At 36.2% G+C, this 22100-nt stretch overlaps 1 protein-coding gene across 2 annotated transcripts in view; it reads right to left on the bottom strand.

Annotated features, from left to right (window-relative positions):
* The window catches only part of LOC128217584 (ankyrin repeat and fibronectin type-III domain-containing protein 1-like), an 88397-nt gene extending 66538 nt beyond the window's left edge, over positions 1-21859 (bottom strand). The window contains exons 1-3 of one of the 2 annotated variants that reach the window (XM_052924816.1): positions 20947-21859; positions 10780-10939; positions 9186-9372 (exon numbers count right to left, since the gene is read on the bottom strand). In XM_052924816.1, coding sequence (XP_052780776.1) covers positions 9186-9372; positions 10780-10804 — 212 coding nt within the window. In that variant the 5' untranslated portion in view covers positions 10805-10939; positions 20947-21859. The remainder of the gene's footprint in view (positions 1-9185; positions 9373-10779; positions 10940-20946) is intronic. The other variant, XM_052924823.1, reaches the window with a different exon arrangement.
* Positions 21860-22100: the final 241 nt, after the last annotated feature.

The raw sequence follows: 22100 nt of genomic DNA, 5'->3' as shown, positions 1-22100 counted from the left end.
CCCAGAACACCATATCTGGCAAATTGCATTATGCTCTGTGTACCACAGGTGCTCAATCTAATTGTCTAAAGGCAGTTTACTAATACTTTAACAAACTATGCACTTTTAATACACTGTAATTTAAAATTTAAGTGACATTCTAAGACACAAACTTGGCTTCACTAAAGTTAATAGCAAATAATTTATGTATCAAATGTATCTGCTTGACGGAGTTACCTATTATTACTATAATTTCCATATTATATTGAAGTTTAACTTCATTAACGTTTGTATGATTTTTTTTTTGAATATTTCTATAAATTTCCTGATGCTGTACATTTGTTGCTACCATGTACGTACAGGACAGGGTGAGCATTGAAGGCGTTATTCAAAGATGTTGTCAGTTATGAGAAAGATTCTGTGCAAGTTTGTGAACAAAACACCACTGATCTCATTAGCCATGACTGCCACACATGCAATTCTTGCATACTATGTAATCTTGGTTTATTTGATTCCTAATTTGTAATCTTAACACATGAACTGATTTCTCTGAGTCTTAATCATATATCAGAGATAAAATAGAGCCAAATAACACAGAAAATACGTCATAGGATTTTACATTAAGCACCCAAAATAGCTCTGTAGGTCTTATTTTAGTAAGCCCATTAATAAATCTACAACCTGATTGACAAGCAGTCAAATGATTTTGACTGTATAAAACAAATCAATACATGTGAATCTTCCAATTCAGCAGCTGATCATCTCGCTGGCTGCGCTGCCAGGGCCAGACCCAGCCTTACCAATCAACTGCTTGGAATTTGTTCAATGGTTATGAATGGTCAACCTTAGAAAGGAAATTCGTGAATGGAGGTTTATAATTAGCTCTAACAGTGCACATCCTGGATGGAAGCTCGTAACATATTTGAGTAATTCACAAAGCTTTTTTACTTCATATCATCAAATCAAGAGTTTCCTTCATAGAAATATTTCCAATTAGTAAGCGAGAACATATGATGGAAACCAAGATGATCCAAACAAACGGAGGCTGCAGGGTGAATCCTAACTGGTATGGCACAGCACCATTCTGTACAAATGTGGCCAAGCAGAAGTCTCCTTTAGCAAGCTGTTTTATTCCATTAACTCAATCTGCATATAAATCAAAGGAGCTTAATTGAAACTGTTTCATAAATCTGAACAAACACTGTATCTTACTTTGTAGGTCTCCCATAAAAAGAAACAATTGACATTATACCTCCATCCTCATCTGATAACCAAAATGCAATCATTTTAGATTTCTTCATCATTATAAGGCAGTGTAAGAATATTAAATTTACATCAAAGAATAATTCTTGTCAGAACGGTTCAACTGAAGGTGAGATCTGAGAAATTGGTGTTAGAGTTTTTTTTAATTGGAACTATTTTTTCCCTGCACTGGAGTTCAGACTGAGGTCACATGGATGTCAATAAGTATCAATACACCATGAATGAATCTGACAGAGCTATTTACAGCCAGGGTTTCCCAGGGAATAAAATACAAAATAATCATTTATATCTATAACCCTATTGGCTTTCCTTCCAGGCTTTAGTATTTCTTGAACATTTTCTCATTCAACAGCTTTTTCACTCTTTGTACTTATTCATAATGCATAATGATGACGAAACTTTCTCTTGAATAAATGTTTGCCATGTTTTGAACTAAAAAGGTAAATTATAAAAGGCAGAGAGTTCAAGGTCAACAATATTCTTTTTAAATTATCAAAGAAAAATGACTTCTGTTTTCTATTAATTTCAGTTGTCTGCCAATGTCAGAGGTAAAGTCACAAGTATGAGGGTTCAATGCAGTACATGCTGTTTTTGCTGAGATTTTGACTTTGATGTGGTTACATGCAAAACCTTAACCAGCATTTCTAAGTTGAATAATAAAGGGTCATTATTTGCACTATATGCAAAAAAGTTATCCAACTTGCTTCTTTAAGTACCTTTGATTGTGTCAGTACCATTGTATAAAGTCTCAATGCAATACATCAAGTAGTTTCTGAAATATTAACTATGTGTGCTTACAACTGCAAAACTTTACCAGAATTTCTAGGTCAAATAATAAAGGGCAACACTTTGCACTACATTGTATATACAAGGTGGAATTATCTTACCTCATTAAGTATGTTGGATGGTTGGGGACACATGTCTAAGTTTCAATTCAATACATAATGTATTTGCCATGATATTGACTTAAATGTGGTTACATGCAAAACCTTACCCAGAATTTCTAAGTCGAATAATAAAGGGCCATAATTTGCATTTATGATAAAATACAGTTATCTAACTTGATATTCAAGTAGGTTGGATGGTTGAGCATTGTTGTATTAAGTCTCAATGCAATACATCAAGTAGTTACTGATCACCTCGAAATGTGTATGGCCCAACAGTTTTTTACAACATTTCATGAATTTTTTGTTACGCTAACATTTTTTGTTTAAAATGCTCTAAAATTACAAAAATGTGCAGTGATATCAACTTAATATTTGTTTAATTGTAACAGTTCAAAGTTATCTTAGAATTGTCCTTTTAGTTTGACATTAACCATATGATAACCCCCAAGTGTAATTTCTCAGAATGCTGTGGATGCAAACATGCTACTTTTTGAAAAAGTCACTGCATAATGGATTTAACTTTGCGATTGTAATATCCTTAAGACATCTTCTTCTATTTAGTCAAAATTTTATTTAAAAAATAGTTCCTGGGCTTAAGCCTTCCGTTATTGACGAAACTTTTTTTTGACCTCAATGTCACCTTGTCATTTACCGTTGACCTACTGCTCTCAAAGTCTATACGGTTTATCTTCTAGTTATGACCAACTTGCATACGAAGTATGAAGTTCCTGGATGCAAGCGTTCTTAAGAAATAGAACAGAAGCCATTTTCAGCTTAAGGTCACTGCCAACATATTATTTTTCACCTGAAGGTCTTCAAAATCTTGACCTTTGACCTACCAATCTCAGGGTCATCATTTAGGCATGACCAACTCACAAGCCAAGTATGAAGTTCCTGGGTACAAGAATTCTTAAGTTATTGGGGGAAACCATTTTCTCACCTCAAGGTAACCACGACCTTGACCTAGGACCTACTGATTTAAAATCTATAGGGGTCATCTACAAGTCATTACCAACCTGAATACCAAGTATAAAGTTCCTGGTTCCAAGCATTCTATAGCTGATTGGCGAAAACATAGTATCTGGTAACATAGGACCTGAATGTACATGTTTATATCTGGTGCTGTAGAAACTGAATGTGCATGTCCATATCTTGTGCCGTAGGCCCTGAATGTACATGCTCATATCTGGTGCTGTAGGCCCTGAATGTACATGCCCATATATGGTGCTGTAGGAACTGAATGTACATGTCTATATCTAGTGAGTAGGACTAAAATGTACATGTCCAAATATGGTGCTGTAGGCCCTGAAAGAACATGCTCATATCCGGTAATGTAGGCCCTGAATGTACATGCCCATATCTGGTTCTGTAGGACCTGAATGTACATGTCCTTATCTGGTAATGTAGGAACTGAATGTATATGTCCATATCTGGTGCTGTAGGACCGGAATGTACATGCCCATATCTTGTGTCGTATGCCCTGAATGTACATGCCCATATTTGGTTCTGTAGGACCTGAATGTACATGTCCTTATCTGGTTCTAAAGGACCTGAATGTACATGTCCTTATCTGGTGCCATAGGCCCTGAATGTACATGCCCATATCTGGTGCCATAGGCCCTGAATGTACATGCCCATATCTGGTGCTGTAGGACCTGAATGTACATGCCCATATCTTGTGCCATAGGTCCTGAATGTACATGCCCATATCTGGTGCTGTAGGCCCTGAATGTACATGCCCATATCTGGTGCAGTAGGAACTGAATGTACATGTCCATATCTAGTGAGTAGGACTAAAATGTACATGTCCAAATATGGTGCTGTAGGCCCCGAAAGAACATGCTCATATCCGGTAATGTAGGCCCTGAATGTACATGCCCATATCTGGTTCTGTAGGACCTGAATGTACATGTCCTTATCTGGTTCTGTAGGACCTGAATGTACATGTCCTTATCTGGTGCTGTAGGACCTGAATGTACATGTCCTTATCTTGTGCTGTAGGACCTGAATGTACATGTCTCTATCTTGTGCTGCAAGACCTGAATGTACATCTCCTTATCTTGTGCTGTAGGACCTGAATGTACATGTCCTTATCTGGTGCTGTAGGACCTGAATGTACATGTCCTTATCTGGTTCTGTAAAATCTGAATATATATGTCCATATCTGGTAAAGTAGGACCTAAATGTACATGTCTTATCTGGTTCTAAATGTACATGTCCTTATCTGGTTCTGTAGGACCTGAATGTACATGTCCTTATCTGGTGCTGTAGGACCTGAATGTACATTACCTTATCTTGTACTGTAGGACCTGAATGCACATGTCCTTATCTTGTGCTGTAAGACCTGAATGTACATCTCCTTATCTTGTGCTGTAGGACCTGAATGTACATGTCCTTATCTGGTGCTGTAGGACCTGAATGTACATGTCCTTATCTTGTGCTGTAGGACCTGAATGTACATGTCCTTATCTGGTTCTGTAGGACCTGAATGTACATGTCCTTATCTGGTAAAGTAGGACCTAAATGTACATGTCCATAACTGGTGCTGTAGGACCAGTTGGTACTTGTCCATGACTGGTGCTCTAAGATCTCAATATATATATCCATATCTGGTGACTTAAGGACCAGAACGTACATGTCCATTTCTGGTGCCTGAGGACCTGAATGGACATGTCTTTATCTGGTGCTGTAGGAACTGAATGTACATGTTCATATCTGGTGCCTAAGGACCTGAATGTACATGTCTATATCTGGTGCTGTAGGACCTAAACGTACAGGGGAATAATTTTAAAGGAATCTAAAAGTGGACCAAACATTTAACATTCCTGTGAAGTTTGGTTGCAATTAGCACAGTTGTTCAGGAGGAGATGTCGTTTAAAGAAACATGTTGACATAGAGTGACCCATCACTCTTGAGCCCTTAATGCTCAGGTGAACTAATAATAGTCTACCAAAATGTAGGCTTGGAATGATGAGGTCATTGTTTATTGCTGCACTCTGATTGGACAAGCACCTTTTCATTTGACCATTGGTAAACAATGTTTGATATCGCCAGTCATTTTCACAGATGTTATATGTCAATAACAGATTTCTCTACTTAATTATACCAGAAATACCTTTTATTCTTAATTCAAAACAACTAAACAAATAGCTAAAAAATGATAATAGAAGGATTAATTGGTATCTTTCGTGTGTTCATGTAGTATGAACATTTAGGTGCCATTTCCCAAGAAGTGCTAATTTGCTTAATGGACTAAACTGTTAGTAGTCTTTGAGCGCACGAAAAATATGAATCAATCCTTCAATACTATATATGTTCAGGGATGCAACTTTATCCAGAAGTTATCCGTGACATCCCTTATTCTCAGTTACCATTTATTAACGTTAAATTTACACAGAGTTGCCTTAATGAAACTATCAATCTTAACACAATGTATGCTAATAGAAATAAATGAATGTTCTTGTTTTTTCTTCTCTTCCACCTACAACAGGATATCTAGAAGTGATCCAAGGAGCGGTGGTTTCTGCAGAACATTAGCTTGTCATATAAATTTACATGGACATTGGCAGAACCCCCCCCCCCCCCCCCCCCCCCCCCCCGAGCTCTGACCAGCTGACCCTTGTTAATAATGAGCATTATTGATGTTAACATGGACATTTCCTATCATGTGACTAGTGCTCAAAAAATTTGATCTTCAATCCCTCATGGAGGACAAGTCTCTAGCAACAACACACCAATTTAAAATATCATCATGTATAAATTCATGCAATTTAGCTTCACAATTCAAAAGGGCTAAACAAAACAAATAATGTTGTAAAAATAAAAAAAAATACCCAGATTATTTAAACTGTAAAAGTGTGATGACCTTCAGAACTCTTTCACATTGATTTCCAATCTTATGTGTCATGCTGTCAGTAAACAAAATTGCACAATTTGGTAAAAAGAACAAAATATTTGTTTTAAACTTCAAATTTAATAAAGTTTGTGAAAGTTAGAAGCATGAAAGGAAAAGTATCAAACATGTGTTTCCGGCAGATAGAAATCAAACAAGCCTCATTACTGGTTTTTGCAGTACAAGTTCTTGTAAGATACTTATATAACATTATTTAAGATATGTTTCAGGAAAAAATGGCCAAAGCTCTCTCATTAAAATATACAAATTTACAAATCAAATTCAGAGACAAAATATTTCAAGGACACAAAAGAAAAGTACATGTAAAGTGATATAGGTTCTTGGTATTCAAGGAACTTTACAGCGGAATAAGTTTTCCCTTTTTGGATAGCAAGGGCAATCAAGATGCAATCAGTGTCAATGCAGCGGTGCAGTAATCTGTCAGACAGCGTGAGAGGCTTGATTAATTTCAACAAATACATCTGCGCTCCATTCACAATTGCAAGCTTCCTTTCCTCTCGTGCTAAGGGAACCATGGAAGGGGAGAAAAACAGCAGTTGTGTGTAATGGTTTTCCGGCAATCAGATTCTTAGCAAGAAAAGTGACAATAATTCTACCTATATCTGGCTCTTCAGACCACCTTTATATTCTGTGCACACTTATCTCGTCCTGAGGGAGACTTTGCAGCCTCATAATGGAATCTGAAGGAAGGTCTTCCCAGCTTTGTGAATGCAAATTGCACTGTGGAGAAGTGATGGACGTTATCTTGAAGGTTTTCTTAATGGTCAAAGAAAGTCTGGTTGTGACTCCATTATCGCGCTCAGAGGCCTTGGGTTATTTCTGTACTTTTTTGTACCTTTCATGTAATTATATGCAATATGAATTGCCATTTTCAGAAATAATTTGCTAAACCATCAAATAATTATGGTAAGTTTTTATTATCGGTATGTGGGTGGTAGCCAATACTACTGTTTGCAAAATTAGCTAAAAGTGCTCAGCCATCAGTTGGAATAAAGCATTAAAATTTTTCTTTCATTGAAGGGACAGACAATATGCACTGGCTCAATTGTGACTTCAAACAGTCAATTTTAACTCTTCAAAGTTTTTCATTTGTAACAGCCCTGTTCTTGCAAAAAGTAATTTGAAGCAATGATTAAATTGGTCAGTTCTCTAGGGTCTAAGTGAAACCAATGGAAACTGTATAATTGTGTATGGCTGCTTTGCAAGGTATGCTCCTCTCCAGTAGTTTAATAGTTCCACAACAAACCCTCAACCTCTTCCATAAGGATGTGGGTAATGGATGAGAAGCAAACACCTTTACCCCAATACAACAAGTGGCTACCCCTGGGTGGAACCAAACCCACAACCTCTTGGGTAAGAGGCAAACACCTTTACCTTAATACAAAAAGTTGTTAATCATGGGTGGAACCAAACCCACAACCTCTTGGGTAAGAGGCAAACACCTTTACCTTAATACAAAAAGTTGTTAACCATGGATGGGATCAAACCCACAACCTCTTGGGTGAGAGGCAAACACCTTTACCTTAATACAAAAAGTCGTTAACCATGGATGGGATCAAACCCACAACCTCTTGGGTGAGAGGCAGACACCTTTATCCCAATACAAAAAGTTGTTACCCCTGGGTGAAACCGAACCCACAACCACTTGGGTGAGAAGCAGACACCTTTACCCCTGTACACCAAGTTGTTACCCCTAGGTGGGATCAAACCCACAACCACTTGGGTGAGAGACATATCTTTACCACTATACACCAAGTCATTACATTACCACAACCAGTACATTTTCTTTCACTGCTGAATGCCAGCAGTTGTTGATGTCATTTGTCTGTTAATCAACTTGTGGAATCTGATTTGCAACAGAATGCTACCTCCCTGACCAGACAGATAACCTTAAGACATATATCTGATATCAGCAAAAGAAGAACAACTCATTTATCATTTTCCGCTGGATGCAGGGATACATTATAAATGTCAATAGCAATAAGATAAAACAAATGGGATTTTCTGAAAGGCCAAAAATAGAAGTCAAAACATGTCTAGTCAATATTATGGTACAAGGCTGGCAGAGCAAGGGGCAAAATATTTTACACAACGATGTATGGTAATAACTTTTGATAATTATATAGGAATCCTATTTGCCTGATAATGGAATAGCATGTTTACATGTATTTGAGTCAGAATTGTGTATACAAATGTCACAGACTTGACAAATTCATCATTGGCAACCAGGGTACTTTCTTCCGTTACACTTCATACATACTGTGGGACAATTGACTGACAAAATCTCGTTTTAATGAATATGCATGTGGTAGGAGAGACAACTCTTCTTCCAACAAATATGAATATTACACTCAAATATTGTTCAATTACTTTACGGTGTCAGTAGCCTGGGTGGCCGTGTGGTCTTGACTGCTGCCAAATAGTATTGTACTGAAAAGGCAGACCTCATTCAACTCTTGCAATCGGCCAGAATATTTTTCAACCATAAAGCATCTGGTACTTTGCGGAACCAATGAAACTGCCTCAGTAATTATTCATGATTACGAGATTTTCCTAGCCAAATTGCCCACGGTACACAACAAAGCAAAGCGTAGTGTGCTTCAGGGGTATCTGACAATGGAGAAATTAAGAGCATTAAGAATAATACAGACAATCAATTAATATGTGTGAATCAAATAGCACAACAACAAAGAATCATGTCCAAATTAGTTTTAAATAAAATCAATACTTTTTTGCAAATAGTTTTGGTTATGATTATTTTTTCACATCATTATAAAGTTGATCATTGTGATGTTATATGAGATGAATAACTTAATAATAATTTCGCAAGCATTTGGTAGATATTTTGGTAACATTTATGAATGTTCAACAATATGGGTTTCAAAATCCAAATTTAACATACAAGCACTATTATTTCTCTGAGAAAAAGTGAATTCCTTTTCCAAATATAGCGGAGTACAAACAGAATTACCAACAAGGGACTGTCCTGGTAATATACTTTTAATGGCCAAAATGTGATTAGAATAGGCTGAATTAATTTACACTCTAATTTTCCCAGCCTAGAAATAGCCTGTCTCAACTTACAAGGAAATATTTTAGTGCACTTTTACCGGTTCACATTCTGTCAGTGTCACTGTACTTACTTGTCATCATCAAGGAGATACATGATGTTTCCACTCTCATTGCCTTGGTTACTGTATGCAGCATGGCCTGTGAGGGGCCTGGCAGGGCTCATGAAGGATGACCTTGACTCGACCGGGCAGCGGGGCTGACCAGTGGAAACAAAGTCTTCAAAACTGTACAAGCTCCGGCTCTGGGCAGTCCACACTGCTAATATGAATTACATACAACTGAACCAGGCAAGGGAACAAACTCAAATACTATTCATCTTAGTATCCTTACTTGTTACTTCTCTTTATTAAACTGACTGAAGGATGCATTCTTCTTGGCTTATCAAGGGGCAAAACTGCAGGTATATTTAAATAGGTATGGCATATTGATATATAGCTTTAAGTTGGTGTAATAAAAACAGAAAAAAATATGTATCGAGATCAATAATGAAAAGCTTTTGTGTACTACGATGATAAAATATTAAGTATACATTGTATTCAAATGACTTTGTTTCTGATAATACACTATTTGTTACAATTTTATATGCTTTTGTGAACACACTTTACTGTAATGAGTAAATGACTTGGAAAAAATGATTATACATTGTGAGGAAACAACGTGGAATTATTACTTTTGAAGGACATTGCCAAAGGGAACAAATAAGCAAGCACAATAAATACTTCTGCATAATTTTCATTTTTCAAATATTTCCTTTGACACTGCTCTCAAAGAGAGATTACTGCAAAGGAGATTGATTAACATTTAGGACTTGAAACCTTCAGCTTTCTGGGAAAAGTTGGTATATAAAATCAACATTTAGCAAGAGAATTTAGTTACAGCCCGGACATGACCACCTATACTCTATGTCCTATATGCAGCATTCCATAGTAAACAAACACTAAGTGTGACCTTGACCATCCAGGTAGGGACACAGGTCATGTATGCGACAAATCATCTTCATATGTCAAACACATCTGGCAATTTATTTTCAAATCTGTCCATACAAGAGAAAGTTACAGCCCATGCACAATGACCTATATTTTATGTCCTAATATGCAGAATTCCATGGTAAACAAACGCAAAGTGTGACCTTGACCTTAGAGGTGGGGACACAGATCTTGCACGCAACATGTTGTCTTGGTATGTCAAACACATGTGGCAAGTTATTTTCAAATCTGTCCAGACAAGAGAAAGCTACATCCCAACACAAGAAATTGAGCTGAATGCATGGACAGACGGATGGTGAGATTTTAATATGCCCACCCTAAGGGCATAAAAAACAATATACAGGGCAGTAATTATTATAGATTTCGTTATTAATTAAATTATAAATATTTTAAAACATCCATCCCATTTTATCACACAACATGGAAAATATCAACAGCAAGATAATTTATAATATTCTTCAATTTATGAACTGGTCACTAAGTTAAGCTATATCTTTGACAAAATCAAATAAAGTCAGCGCCCTCATTGGGCGCCAACTAATAACATGTAAATCCATGAGTAATCACCAATATTTAGTAATAGCATCCCATCCAAAAGTATAAGAGGTCCCTGGCTATGACAATGCTCACATCTTTTACACATATGACCTAGCAATATATAATTTATTATTATGCATACTTGTTATCAGTGATAGGGAAGTCATCAATGTTGATTTCAAACACTTGTAGCAGAGATTGGTTGATCTGTTCCTGGGAGGGCAGGTGCTCTTTCAACGTCATCTCGTTACCATGACAACCAGGACGCATGCTCATTCTGCACGTACAGCAACATCAGGGATCTGGAAAGGTTCAAAATGCAACTGAGTTTGTTCTTTTTGCACATCAGATTAATCGGGAATAGCAGACATTGATCAATGTATTATAAGATGCCCTATAATGGTGGCTATCCTAAAACAACTTGATGAATGTGAATTGTGACACATCATTCACTGTGGTTTGAAATTAATAGCAAATTATCCATGGTTGTTTTCAAAAACTGCATTAACGCTTTATGAAGTTTTCAAGAGACAGAACATTCAACATAATAAAGCATTGAAGTGGTTCACTTTTAAGCAGATAATGCATTTCTTAATGTCATTTTGAAGAAGCATCTTTATTCAAATGATTTTAAGTCGTTTATGACAACCAAAAATGGCAAGAGACATAAAAAGAATAATCACATTTTTCTATCAATAATTCTTATTGAAAAGTGTCAAATCATTGAAATATGTTTTGAGCAATACTTTTCATATAACAGATGATTACAATATCATTAGGCAGGACCTTATAAAGCTTGAATAGCAAGTAGAGGAGATAATCCTGACATTCAATATGCATTGATTGAACATTTCTGTCAATTAAGGCCTGGGTTCATCAGTGACAATATTGTTATTATTGCTTCCATTCTTTAGAACATTTTTTAAATTATCTCTGAATTTGATGATCAAAAAATATAAACATTGCATTAATATGGTGAGATGTACTCTTGTGGGCAAATTTACCCCAGGGGAACTTTGGCATATAAATGCATATACCCACTGGAGTTAATTTAGTCTCTAAGGCAATTTTGCCGAAGTCTGGAGATGGGGTAGATTTACGCCTGTGATTTATGTGGTAAACACAACAATTGATTTATCTCTGATGTATTTTGATTTCAGAAGAGTTTTACTGCAAACAGCTGACAAAAAAGTACAAAAAACGCTGCAATGCGCCAAAACCAGATTTTTCAAAGATTGACAGAAGACTTTCAGTCTGTGTTGTGAGAATTACAACTAAGCTGGTTTGTAAGTAAAAGAAAAAGGTTTAACAATAATAAATGAACTGAAACAATAGATTTTCGGTTCCAACCATTTTTCTCTTTTTAGTTACAAAGACATTGATTTTGACCCTAGGAGCCCCAAACGCAATCACATGAAAGGTCTACATGAACTCTTCCTATATATACCAAATTTACAAGATGTCAACCCATACTAAAGATATTCAGTTTCATCTGGGTTTTTTCTATTTTTAATGACAGTGACCTTGACCTTGATCCGAGGGGCCCCCATACGTAATCCAATGAAAGGTTTACATTATCTCTTCCTTTATACCAAATTTGGTCATGACATATCAACCCAAACTAATTATATTCAACTTCAACAGATTTTCTGTTTTTAGTAAATAGTGACATTGACCCAAGGGCCCCCAAACACAGTCCCATTAAGGATCTCCATAAACTCTTTCTAAAAACCAATTATTGGCACAGTATGTCAAACCTAAGTTACGATTTTCATTTTCAACCGTAACATTTGTCTAATTTGAGTAACAGTGGCCTTGATCCTAAGGGCCCTAAATGCAATCCCAAGAAAGATCTCCATAAACTCCTTCTACATACCAAGTTTGTTAACCATAATTAAGTCAGCCCTAAACTAAAGATGCTCAGTTTCACGAATCCACCTGCCTGCACACTCTCACCCAAACAACAACGTACATCATTCTTATAACCAGGAAAACTCTCAATAAAGGAAGAACATTATTATAATTACAACTTTGTTTATTCTGTCAAATGTTTTTGACCATTTGGTCTTTCTTTGGGACTCAATGCTATTAGAAGGGAGTGCCAAATTTTGGAGTATATTCAATTTAAAGTTACCACACTTCTATTTCAACTATTAATTTGAGAGTGATCAACTCTAAACAAAAGTTTTTTTAGAACTAAAAAAATGTGAATATGTACAGTTCAAATGTTTTCTGAGAGTATGACAATTTAAATAAAAATATTTAGAGACATATTTCTTTATTATTTTCTTCAATTTACTACAACATAATATCTCTAAGTGAATAAGAGTGGTAATAAATATAGATCTTGATATCATGTAAGTTATATAAGCTTCATCATTATGTCTAACATACTTCAAACCAAACAATTTTTTTTTTTATTTAAAATATTCAATTGCGATATAAACGCGTAAAAAAAAACCCACAGGTAAATTTTCCCATAGGGGTATTTAAAGTTTGGCATATAAACGCAACATAAGTGATAAAATAAATAACCGATTCTGAATGCACGGATAGCCATAAATCAAACACATAATTGTTCCTCTTTATTGACATCATCAAATTGATTGTATGATCTGTGCAGCATTAAGTGGTTGTATGTAACCCTAAACAAATATTTATATACACTAATTGTACTGAAAACAACATTTTAGCACCTATCAAGCTTACAGCCTGCAGCTTACTTTGTAACTGACACTACCCTTTTTTTTCAGGAAACAAAAAAGTTTATGTCAATTATGTAAAATGAAATCTACAGACTTTTATTACCAATGTGCACAGTGGCTTTCTTATACTGAAAAGGTTTTTCCGCTATGATCATAAATGAATTGTAAGTTATGTGACGCAAACCAAAGACAGAAGACATGCTCTGAACCAGGATGCAAAACTATAACCAGTATGTATTATACACCATTTTGTGTAGCATAAAGCTACAAAGAAAAAAGTACATGTTTTTTTTTTAATCTTGGCTATTGGTATTACATGCATATTTACTTAATGCCGGACATTACATTAATAAGATCTAATTTGCTGCTGGTAATGATGCTATTGATACAGGCAATTTTAGTCTTGAATATTTAGTCACATTTATGTTGGAAGTGTTGGTCTCGACATTGTTGATGTCAGTAGTGCTGACCATACTGATGTTGGCAATGGTGGTGTTGACCATATTGATGTTGGCAACAATGATGTCATTCCTGATGTTGGCAATGCTGGTGTTAACCACATTGATGTTAGCAAATTGATGTCATTGTTGATAATGGCAATGCTGGTGTTAACCATATTGATGCAGGCAAGATTGATGTCATTGTTGACCATATTGATGTTGGCAACATTGATGAAATTGTTAACCACATTGATGTTGGCAACACCAATGTCACTGTTGACCATATTGATGTTGGCAACGTTAATGTCATTGTTGAAAATGTTGGTTTTGACAACATTCAAGTCATTGCTGACCATATTGATGTTGGCAACATTTAGGTTGACAACATTGATGTCATTGTTGACCATTATATTGTTGGCATTGTTTCTGTTGACCATACTGATGTTGGAATGTTAAATGTTTATGTTGGCAATATTGATGTCAGTGGTAACCATGTAGGCTTTGGCAATTATGATATTGTCCATACTGATGTTGGCAATGATGGTATTTGATATTATGATATTGGCAATGTTGATTTTGACCAAATTGTTTTTGGATTGTTGAACACCATGTTGATGTTGGCAACATTGATTTTGGTTCACATATAATTGATGTTGGGCACATTGATATCATCCATTTTCATGTATATCATGATGTTGTTGGCTATGTGGTTTTGAAAACGGTTAAGTTTATTTTCGTTGTTTTAAACTTAGCAATATAACTCATTGTTGAACCTTTTTGGCAATGGGAATGTTGGTATTGACAATGTTGATAACATAGACGTCACTATTGAAAATACTGATGTTTGCAAAGTTGAAGTTGACCATATATATTGATGTTAATTTGGCAACATTGATATCAGTGTTGTTGATGTTGGCAATATTGGTGTTGACCACACTCATATTGGCAATAATGATATTTACCCTATCAATGTCAATCATATTGCTGTTGGTGTTGACCTTAATGAAGTTGGCAAAAATTATGTCAGATTTAATTATGTTGGTGTTGGCAGTGTTGGTGTTGATCATTATGATCTTGGCAAAGTTGATATTGACCATGTTGATGTTTTCAACTTTGATGTCAGTTTAGTTGATGTTACCAATGTTGATACTGCCCATATTGATGTTGGAAACATTGGTGTTGAATATGTTGATGCTGGCAACATTGATGTTGGTGTTTGCCATACTGGCTTTGACCATGTTGATGTTTGAAATACTGACTTTGACCATGTTGATGTTTGCCATGCTGATTTTGACCATGTTGATGTTTGCCATGCCAACTTTGACCATGCTGATGTTTGCCACACTGGCTTTGACCATGTTGATGTTTTCCATGCTTGCTTTGACCATGTTGATGTTTGCCATGTTGGCTTTGACCATGTTGATGTTTGCCATACTGGCTTTGACCATGTTAATGTTTTCCATGCTTGCTTTGACCATGTTAATGTTTTCCATGCTTGCTTTGACCATGTTGATGTTTGCCACACTAGCTTTGACCATCATGTTCTTTCCTATGCTGGCTTTGACCATGTTGGTGTAGGCCATGCTTGCTATGACCATAGCGATGTAGGCCATGCTGTCTTTGACCAAATTGATGTTTTCCATGCTTGCTCTGACAATGTTTATATTTTCCATACTGGCTTTGACCATGTTGATGTTTTCCATACTGGCTTTGACCATGTTGATGTTTTCCATACTGGCTTTGACCATGTTGAGGTTTTCCATGCTGGCTTTGAACATGTTGACATTTTCAATACTGGCTTTGACCATGCTGATGTTTTCCATACTAGCTTTGACCATGGTGAGATTTTCCATGGTTGCTTTGACCACATTAGCGTAGGCCATGCTGGCTTTGACCATAGTGATATTTTCCGTGGTTGCTTTGACCATGTTGAAGTTTTGCATACTGGCTTTGACCACGCTGATGTTTTGCATGGTGGCTTTGACCTTGTTGATGTAGGCCATGCTGACTTTGACCATGGTGATATTTTCCATGGTGGCTTTGACCATGTTGATGTAGGCCAAGTTGGCATTGACCATGAAGATGTTTTCCATGCTGGCTTTGACCATGTTGTTGTATGCCAGGCTGGCTTTGACCATAGTGATATTTTCCATGGTGGCTTTGACCATGTTGATGTAGGCCAAGTTGGCATTGACCATGAAAATGTTTTCCATGCTGGCTTTGACCATGTTGTTGTATGCCAGGCTGGCTTTGACCATAGTGATATTTTCCATGGTGGCTTTGACCATGTTGATGTTTTGCATGCTGGCTTTGACCATGTTGATGTTTGCCATGTGGATGTTTGTGCCTCCAATGTTGATGTTGGTAATGTTGGAGCATGCTAAGTTGGTTTTGGCCATGCACTTTCAGGTGGTGTTGGTGATGAACCTTTACCATTGCAGATCTCTATGCAGCCATTCTGTTTTATTATTCAATAGCAGTGGTATCAATGCTCACTATTCAAACAATTTCTAACAAAATCATCCATAAAAACACATAAAGAGCATGTTATCTTAAACAAACTCTTTAATATACTTATCGGGACATAACTCCATTCTTTACTAGCAGATTAATGTACAATTTATCATTGTAATGGGTGTGTCAACAGGCCCTCAATGTTTCTCAATGGTGCTATAAACCAGATTTATCAGACAACATTAGTTATAAAATCGAAGATCTGAGTGTTTACTGTACTATGGCTATTTTTTTATAAAAAATGTCAACTTTTATAGAAATAAACAATAGATGCTAAATTCAATGACATACTGATCACTTGATATATGATGGTTTTAAAAAGCATATAAAATGTTTATCTACCAATGATTACAAGAGCTAGCACATATCTGATCAAGTCCCCAGACATAAACTGGACACAGGAATTCAAGCAAATAGGCTTGAAAGTTATGTGATTCTGCAAAATTCAATTTTTTTTTATAATTATTAATGTCTAATTCAGAACTGCATTAAATGAATTATTTGATTTTATCATAGTAAATAGGGACAATTAAGTTCTTAAGTAGTGTTGCAATGAAAATTAAAACAGTGCCACATACAATTCAATTCCGTCTGAAATAGTTTGATCAATTATCAGTAATAATAAACAGAATATTAATAATAAAAGGTGTATTTAGCTAATTTTATGTCTAAACAATGTCCTCTATATAGTTGACCCCTTAAAAAGCTAACTGAGCAACAGAAGATTTCCTGTTCCAGTAATAAGGGCAATTACTAAATGAAACTAAAAATCACTAATGTGATCTGAAATACCAGTGTTCTTTCATTTATATGTATTTAATTTTTTTTGATACATGGCCTTGTCTTGAATATTGGAATAATTTGCAGAATATAAATGTTATTTTCTGTATACATTAAGGAAAAATCTTGGCAGAAATTGAGATCAACTATTTCAATTTAAGAAACAATTTGGCTACATTCTCCAAAATAGAAATAAGTTTAAAATTAGCACTTCACGCTAAAAGAATGTATTTACTTTCTTACAAAGTGCTAGATTTAATAAAAACAGTGTTGAAAATGTCCGTGTTTGAATGAGAATGAAGTGGTCAGCCCAAACACTGGAGCAGAGGACTTATTCGCCTGGCAGCCCATTGATTCACAAGTTGAACATGGAAGAGCTCTTATCTAAACAATGATTTGTAGCACCTTGCTGTTTTAACAAAGCATTAATAAGTCAGTCAACTCATGTGTTGACCAAATCTGACAATTAATCAACTTTCAAGGACTGTGTACATTCTCAATACATGGTTTGACCTGGTCTTTCATATAACCTTTCCATCAGAAAATGATAACCTTAACACACAAAGAATATTAATTCAATCTCATGCACATCATGGGTTTGACAAAGCTAACAAAGCAATAAGAGGGAGAAGAAAGCCAACACAAAATATACACAAACTATACACAGACATTAAGCAGTCTGCTACTTGTATACATATAAGTCTTTCAGAAACACTAATAAAACAAATAAAAACATCAGAAAGATTCCAATGATCTTTTGCATGCCCTTATGGAAAGGACTGCATGCCACCATGGACGGGACTGCATGCCACAATGAACGTGATTGCATGCCACCATGGACAGGACTGCATGCCACCATGGAGGGGACTGCATGTCATCATGGACGGGACTGCATGTCACCATGGACGGGACTGCATGCCACCATGGAAGGGACTGCATGCCACCCTGGACAGGACTGCATGCCACCATGGTCGGGACTGCATGCCACCATGGATGGGACTGCATGCCACTATGGATGGGACTGCATGTCACCATAGACGGGACTGCATGCCACCATGTATGGGACTGCATGCCGATATGGATGGGACTGCATGCCACTATGGATGGGACTGCATTCCACCATGAATGGGACTGCATGCCACCATAGACGGGACTGCATGTCACCATGGAAGGGACTGCATGCCACTATGGATGGGACTGCATTCAACCATGAATGAGACTGCATGCCACCATGGACGGGACTGCATGCCACCATCGAGGGGACTGCATGCCACCATCGAGGGGACTGCATGCCACCATGGACGGGACTGCATGCCACCATGGATGGAACTGCATGCCACTATGGATGGAACTGCATGCCACTATGGATGGGACTGCATTTCACCATGAATGGGACTGCATGCCACCATAGACGGGACTGCATGTCACAATGGACGGGACTGCATGCCACTATGGATGGGACAGCATTCCACCATGATTGGGACTGCATACCACCATAGACTGGACTGCATGTCACCATGAACAGGACTGCATGCCACCATAGATGGGACTGCATGCCACTATGGATGGAACTGCATGCCACAATAGACAGGACTGCATGTCACAATGGACTGGACTGCATGTCACCATAGACGGGACTGCATGCCACCATGGAGGGGACTGCATGTCACCATGGATGGGACTGCATGTAACCATGGACTGGACTGCATGCTACCATAGACGGGACTGCATGCCACCATGGAGGGGACTGCATGGCACTATGGAGGGGACTGCATGCCACCATAGACGGGACTGCATGCCACCATGGAAGGGACTGCATGCCACCATTGATGGGACTGCATGCCACCATGGAGGGGACTGCATGCCACAATGGATGGGACTGTATGTCACCATAGACGGGACTGCATGCCACCATGTATGGGACTGCATGTCACCATGGAGCTGACTGCATGTAACCATGGACTGGACTGCATGCCACCATAGACGGGACTACATGCCACCATGGCTGGGACTGCATGCCACTATGGATGGGACAGCATTCCACCATGAATGGGACAATTTTCTTTGAAGATAAAAGCAATCAACAGATTCTGTGAAAACGATTAATTTTTATGATAATGACTGTACAATAAAACGGTTAATTGTAATGATAATGACTGTACTATAGATACATATCAGTTTGTATAAGTTTTATGAGGACATAAAGTAATGATTCAACTGCTAATGATCGCTGACAGGACAAACCTCAATCAATTTGAAGGACTTGAAAACAATCTTAAGACCAACATGTTTACATCCATACAGCCTTTGATAAACATATGACACTTAAATAATTTTATATACCCTGATCTTTCATTCTAAATAGCAACCATTCCAAAAAATGAATCATTGAAAATTCATCAGATGCTCCTGATAAACATTTTGAGCTATTCCTTATTAGTTTAGTTTCATTAGTTTCTTGATGTTGTTTTTATTTGTAATTGAAATGAATCCAGATACAGCATCAACAAAGTTCATATTAATTATTTTTACACAATATTTGGTATTTAAGATGATTAAAGTTTATTATGTTTATAATACGATAAATTATAATATGAATGTTGCAGTTTTTGTTCAGCCACAGGTCTTTCATTCAGCAATATGTTCGCCTTATTATTAATTCTTATGAAATTTGATATTATGAATATAAAACTAGTACAAACAGACATTTTCTATATTTACCATAATATAACAATTAATCTTGTTGCGTTCAAAAAAATATTCTTATATTTTCAGTAAACACATTAATATTACAAATAACAGATGTTTCTTACAACCATTTTAAACCTCCTGTTTTATGTGGTTTAGATCAAAAGCTATTTGTAATTTATATTTATATATATGTTGTTCTGGTGAGAACAAGCGACTTTAAGAACAAGTTATATCATTTATAAAATACTGTTTCATTAAGATGATCTTATTGACATTATAAAAAAGATCATTCTTCCATTTTTAACCTGGAGTGAAATTTAATTCTTTATGGTAATATTGATAATGTAAACTTTAATTAATTGCCAAGTAAAGTGCAGATTGCTAAATGCAGACAATAATAAATATCTTTCAGGTGCAGTTCCATATCGTAATTTGAATGGGAGAATAGAAGCACAGTTGTTGAAACCTGCCTCAATAGAATTGAGTTTCCAGAAATGAATGCTGTATCTTCATGGAAATAATAATTCACACCATAAAAACACTGTAAAATCAAAGTTAAATAAAAATCACAGTTTGCATCGCCAGTCTAGGTTATCAAAAGGTGAGGGATGGGTTTTAACTTTCACCCATGTGTGTGTGTTTAAGACCCATTTTGCAAGCTGCTTAGTTTGAAGAAATTATATACAAAATAATTGAAAGTAGATTGGACAGATATATAAACAAGTAAACTGACCCTGGCAGAGCGACAGGGTATGTGAAGAACAGATTCCACAACACACTAAGAGCTACTGCCATGGGAGAAACATGAAGGTCAGCAATGACCATGAAGTATAATATTAGATTGTCAAAATCCTAATTGACTTCAGGTTCAACCTTTACATTTAACTCCTGCCAGCCAACCCCTGTTGGTTTAAACAGTATTTATTTTGTGATATATATATATATTTATTTATACGACAGAACATAATTATACAAGTAAAGGACTCCACAGAAAGCCAAAGACTTACATGGAACCCCTTTCCCTTTCCAACCGCTGTTCTTAACCTGAAACCAGCTGTTGCATAAAAGTCAAGGGTGATATATATGAGAATAGATGTAATTGTTGTGAAACAGAGGCATTAAGGCATATAACAAGAACTTGTAAAGGCATTAGAACAAATAATTATATTAAACATTTACCTGAGAAATAGTTATATTTTATCCGTGTTGCTTTTATCACAAAGTTCTTATAATGATTACTCCTTTTCGTTGTAGGTAACAAATGATGTAAATCCAAGCTCAAGTGTTATAACAATTTTGTGGCTACTGTATAACACTTTCAAATGTTATAAGACAATCCATACTTAGCTGTCACTTAAGCTCATAAATGTATTCATTCTTTCATCTGTGCTAGAACAATATTAGCTTTGAGATTACAAGATTATATCCAAAATCCAAACAGAATCAATAGATGACCTGAACCACTGGCAAACCATGAACACAATGCTGGTTCTGCCAATTGTTTGTTGTGGAATTAGTAATATTCAATCAATCATTAACATAAATCGCTCATTCAATCATTTCTGAATCAACTGAAGCAATAACACAAACACAATACTTAACATTCCATTTTCATGCAATCCAGGGATTCCTTGAGGACTTTCAATAACTTTCATTTCCCTCCAATCCTGACTAAGGATGAATTATTTCACACAGCAGTATTAGTCCACAGACTGGTATCAGCCACTGATAATCGCAATTCAAATGGATACACTCGCACACCCAACTTTTGTTGAAAATATCATTATTCCAACAACGCAGGCAATAAAGATAAACTCTAGCAGTAAAATTAAAATTAAACTTTTAACTCTCCACAAACTGTAGGTTTATAGCTGATAATTATGTCCAATTTGTAGTTTTTTCACACATAAACTGTTTAAAATATTTTCAATAAAGTCTATGATGACTCCATTAAGCCTTTAAAAAACACTTAAAACCAATAAACAATCTTTCCGTTAGAATTGTTCAAATTCAAATCTATCAAAACTTATTGACTTATTTTTTGATGCATAAAAAGCAAATGTTTGAAACACCCAAAAGGTCCTTCATGTCTGTTGTTTTTGTTTTTTCTCTCTCTTTCATGTTTAGACAATCCACCTACAATGAGAGGTATTCAGCCATAAAGGTAAGCGCTTGAGTCAATTATTGGAATATAATGGAGAGTGTTTCAAATACAAAGACCCGGCCAATTCCAACGCCAACAATTACAGCAAGTATGGGCTCCTGTTTACTTAAATTGACAGCTTCAGAGAACACATGTCCCTCAAATATTCACCTGAAGAACAAAAAACATT

This window comes from Mya arenaria, chromosome 2 (genome assembly GCF_026914265.1).
Source record: "Mya arenaria isolate MELC-2E11 chromosome 2, ASM2691426v1".
NCBI lineage: Eukaryota > Metazoa > Mollusca > Bivalvia > Myida > Myidae > Mya > Mya arenaria.
The sequence above is the reverse complement of the archived record's forward strand: the minus strand, read 5'-3'. Positions and strand labels throughout refer to the sequence as shown.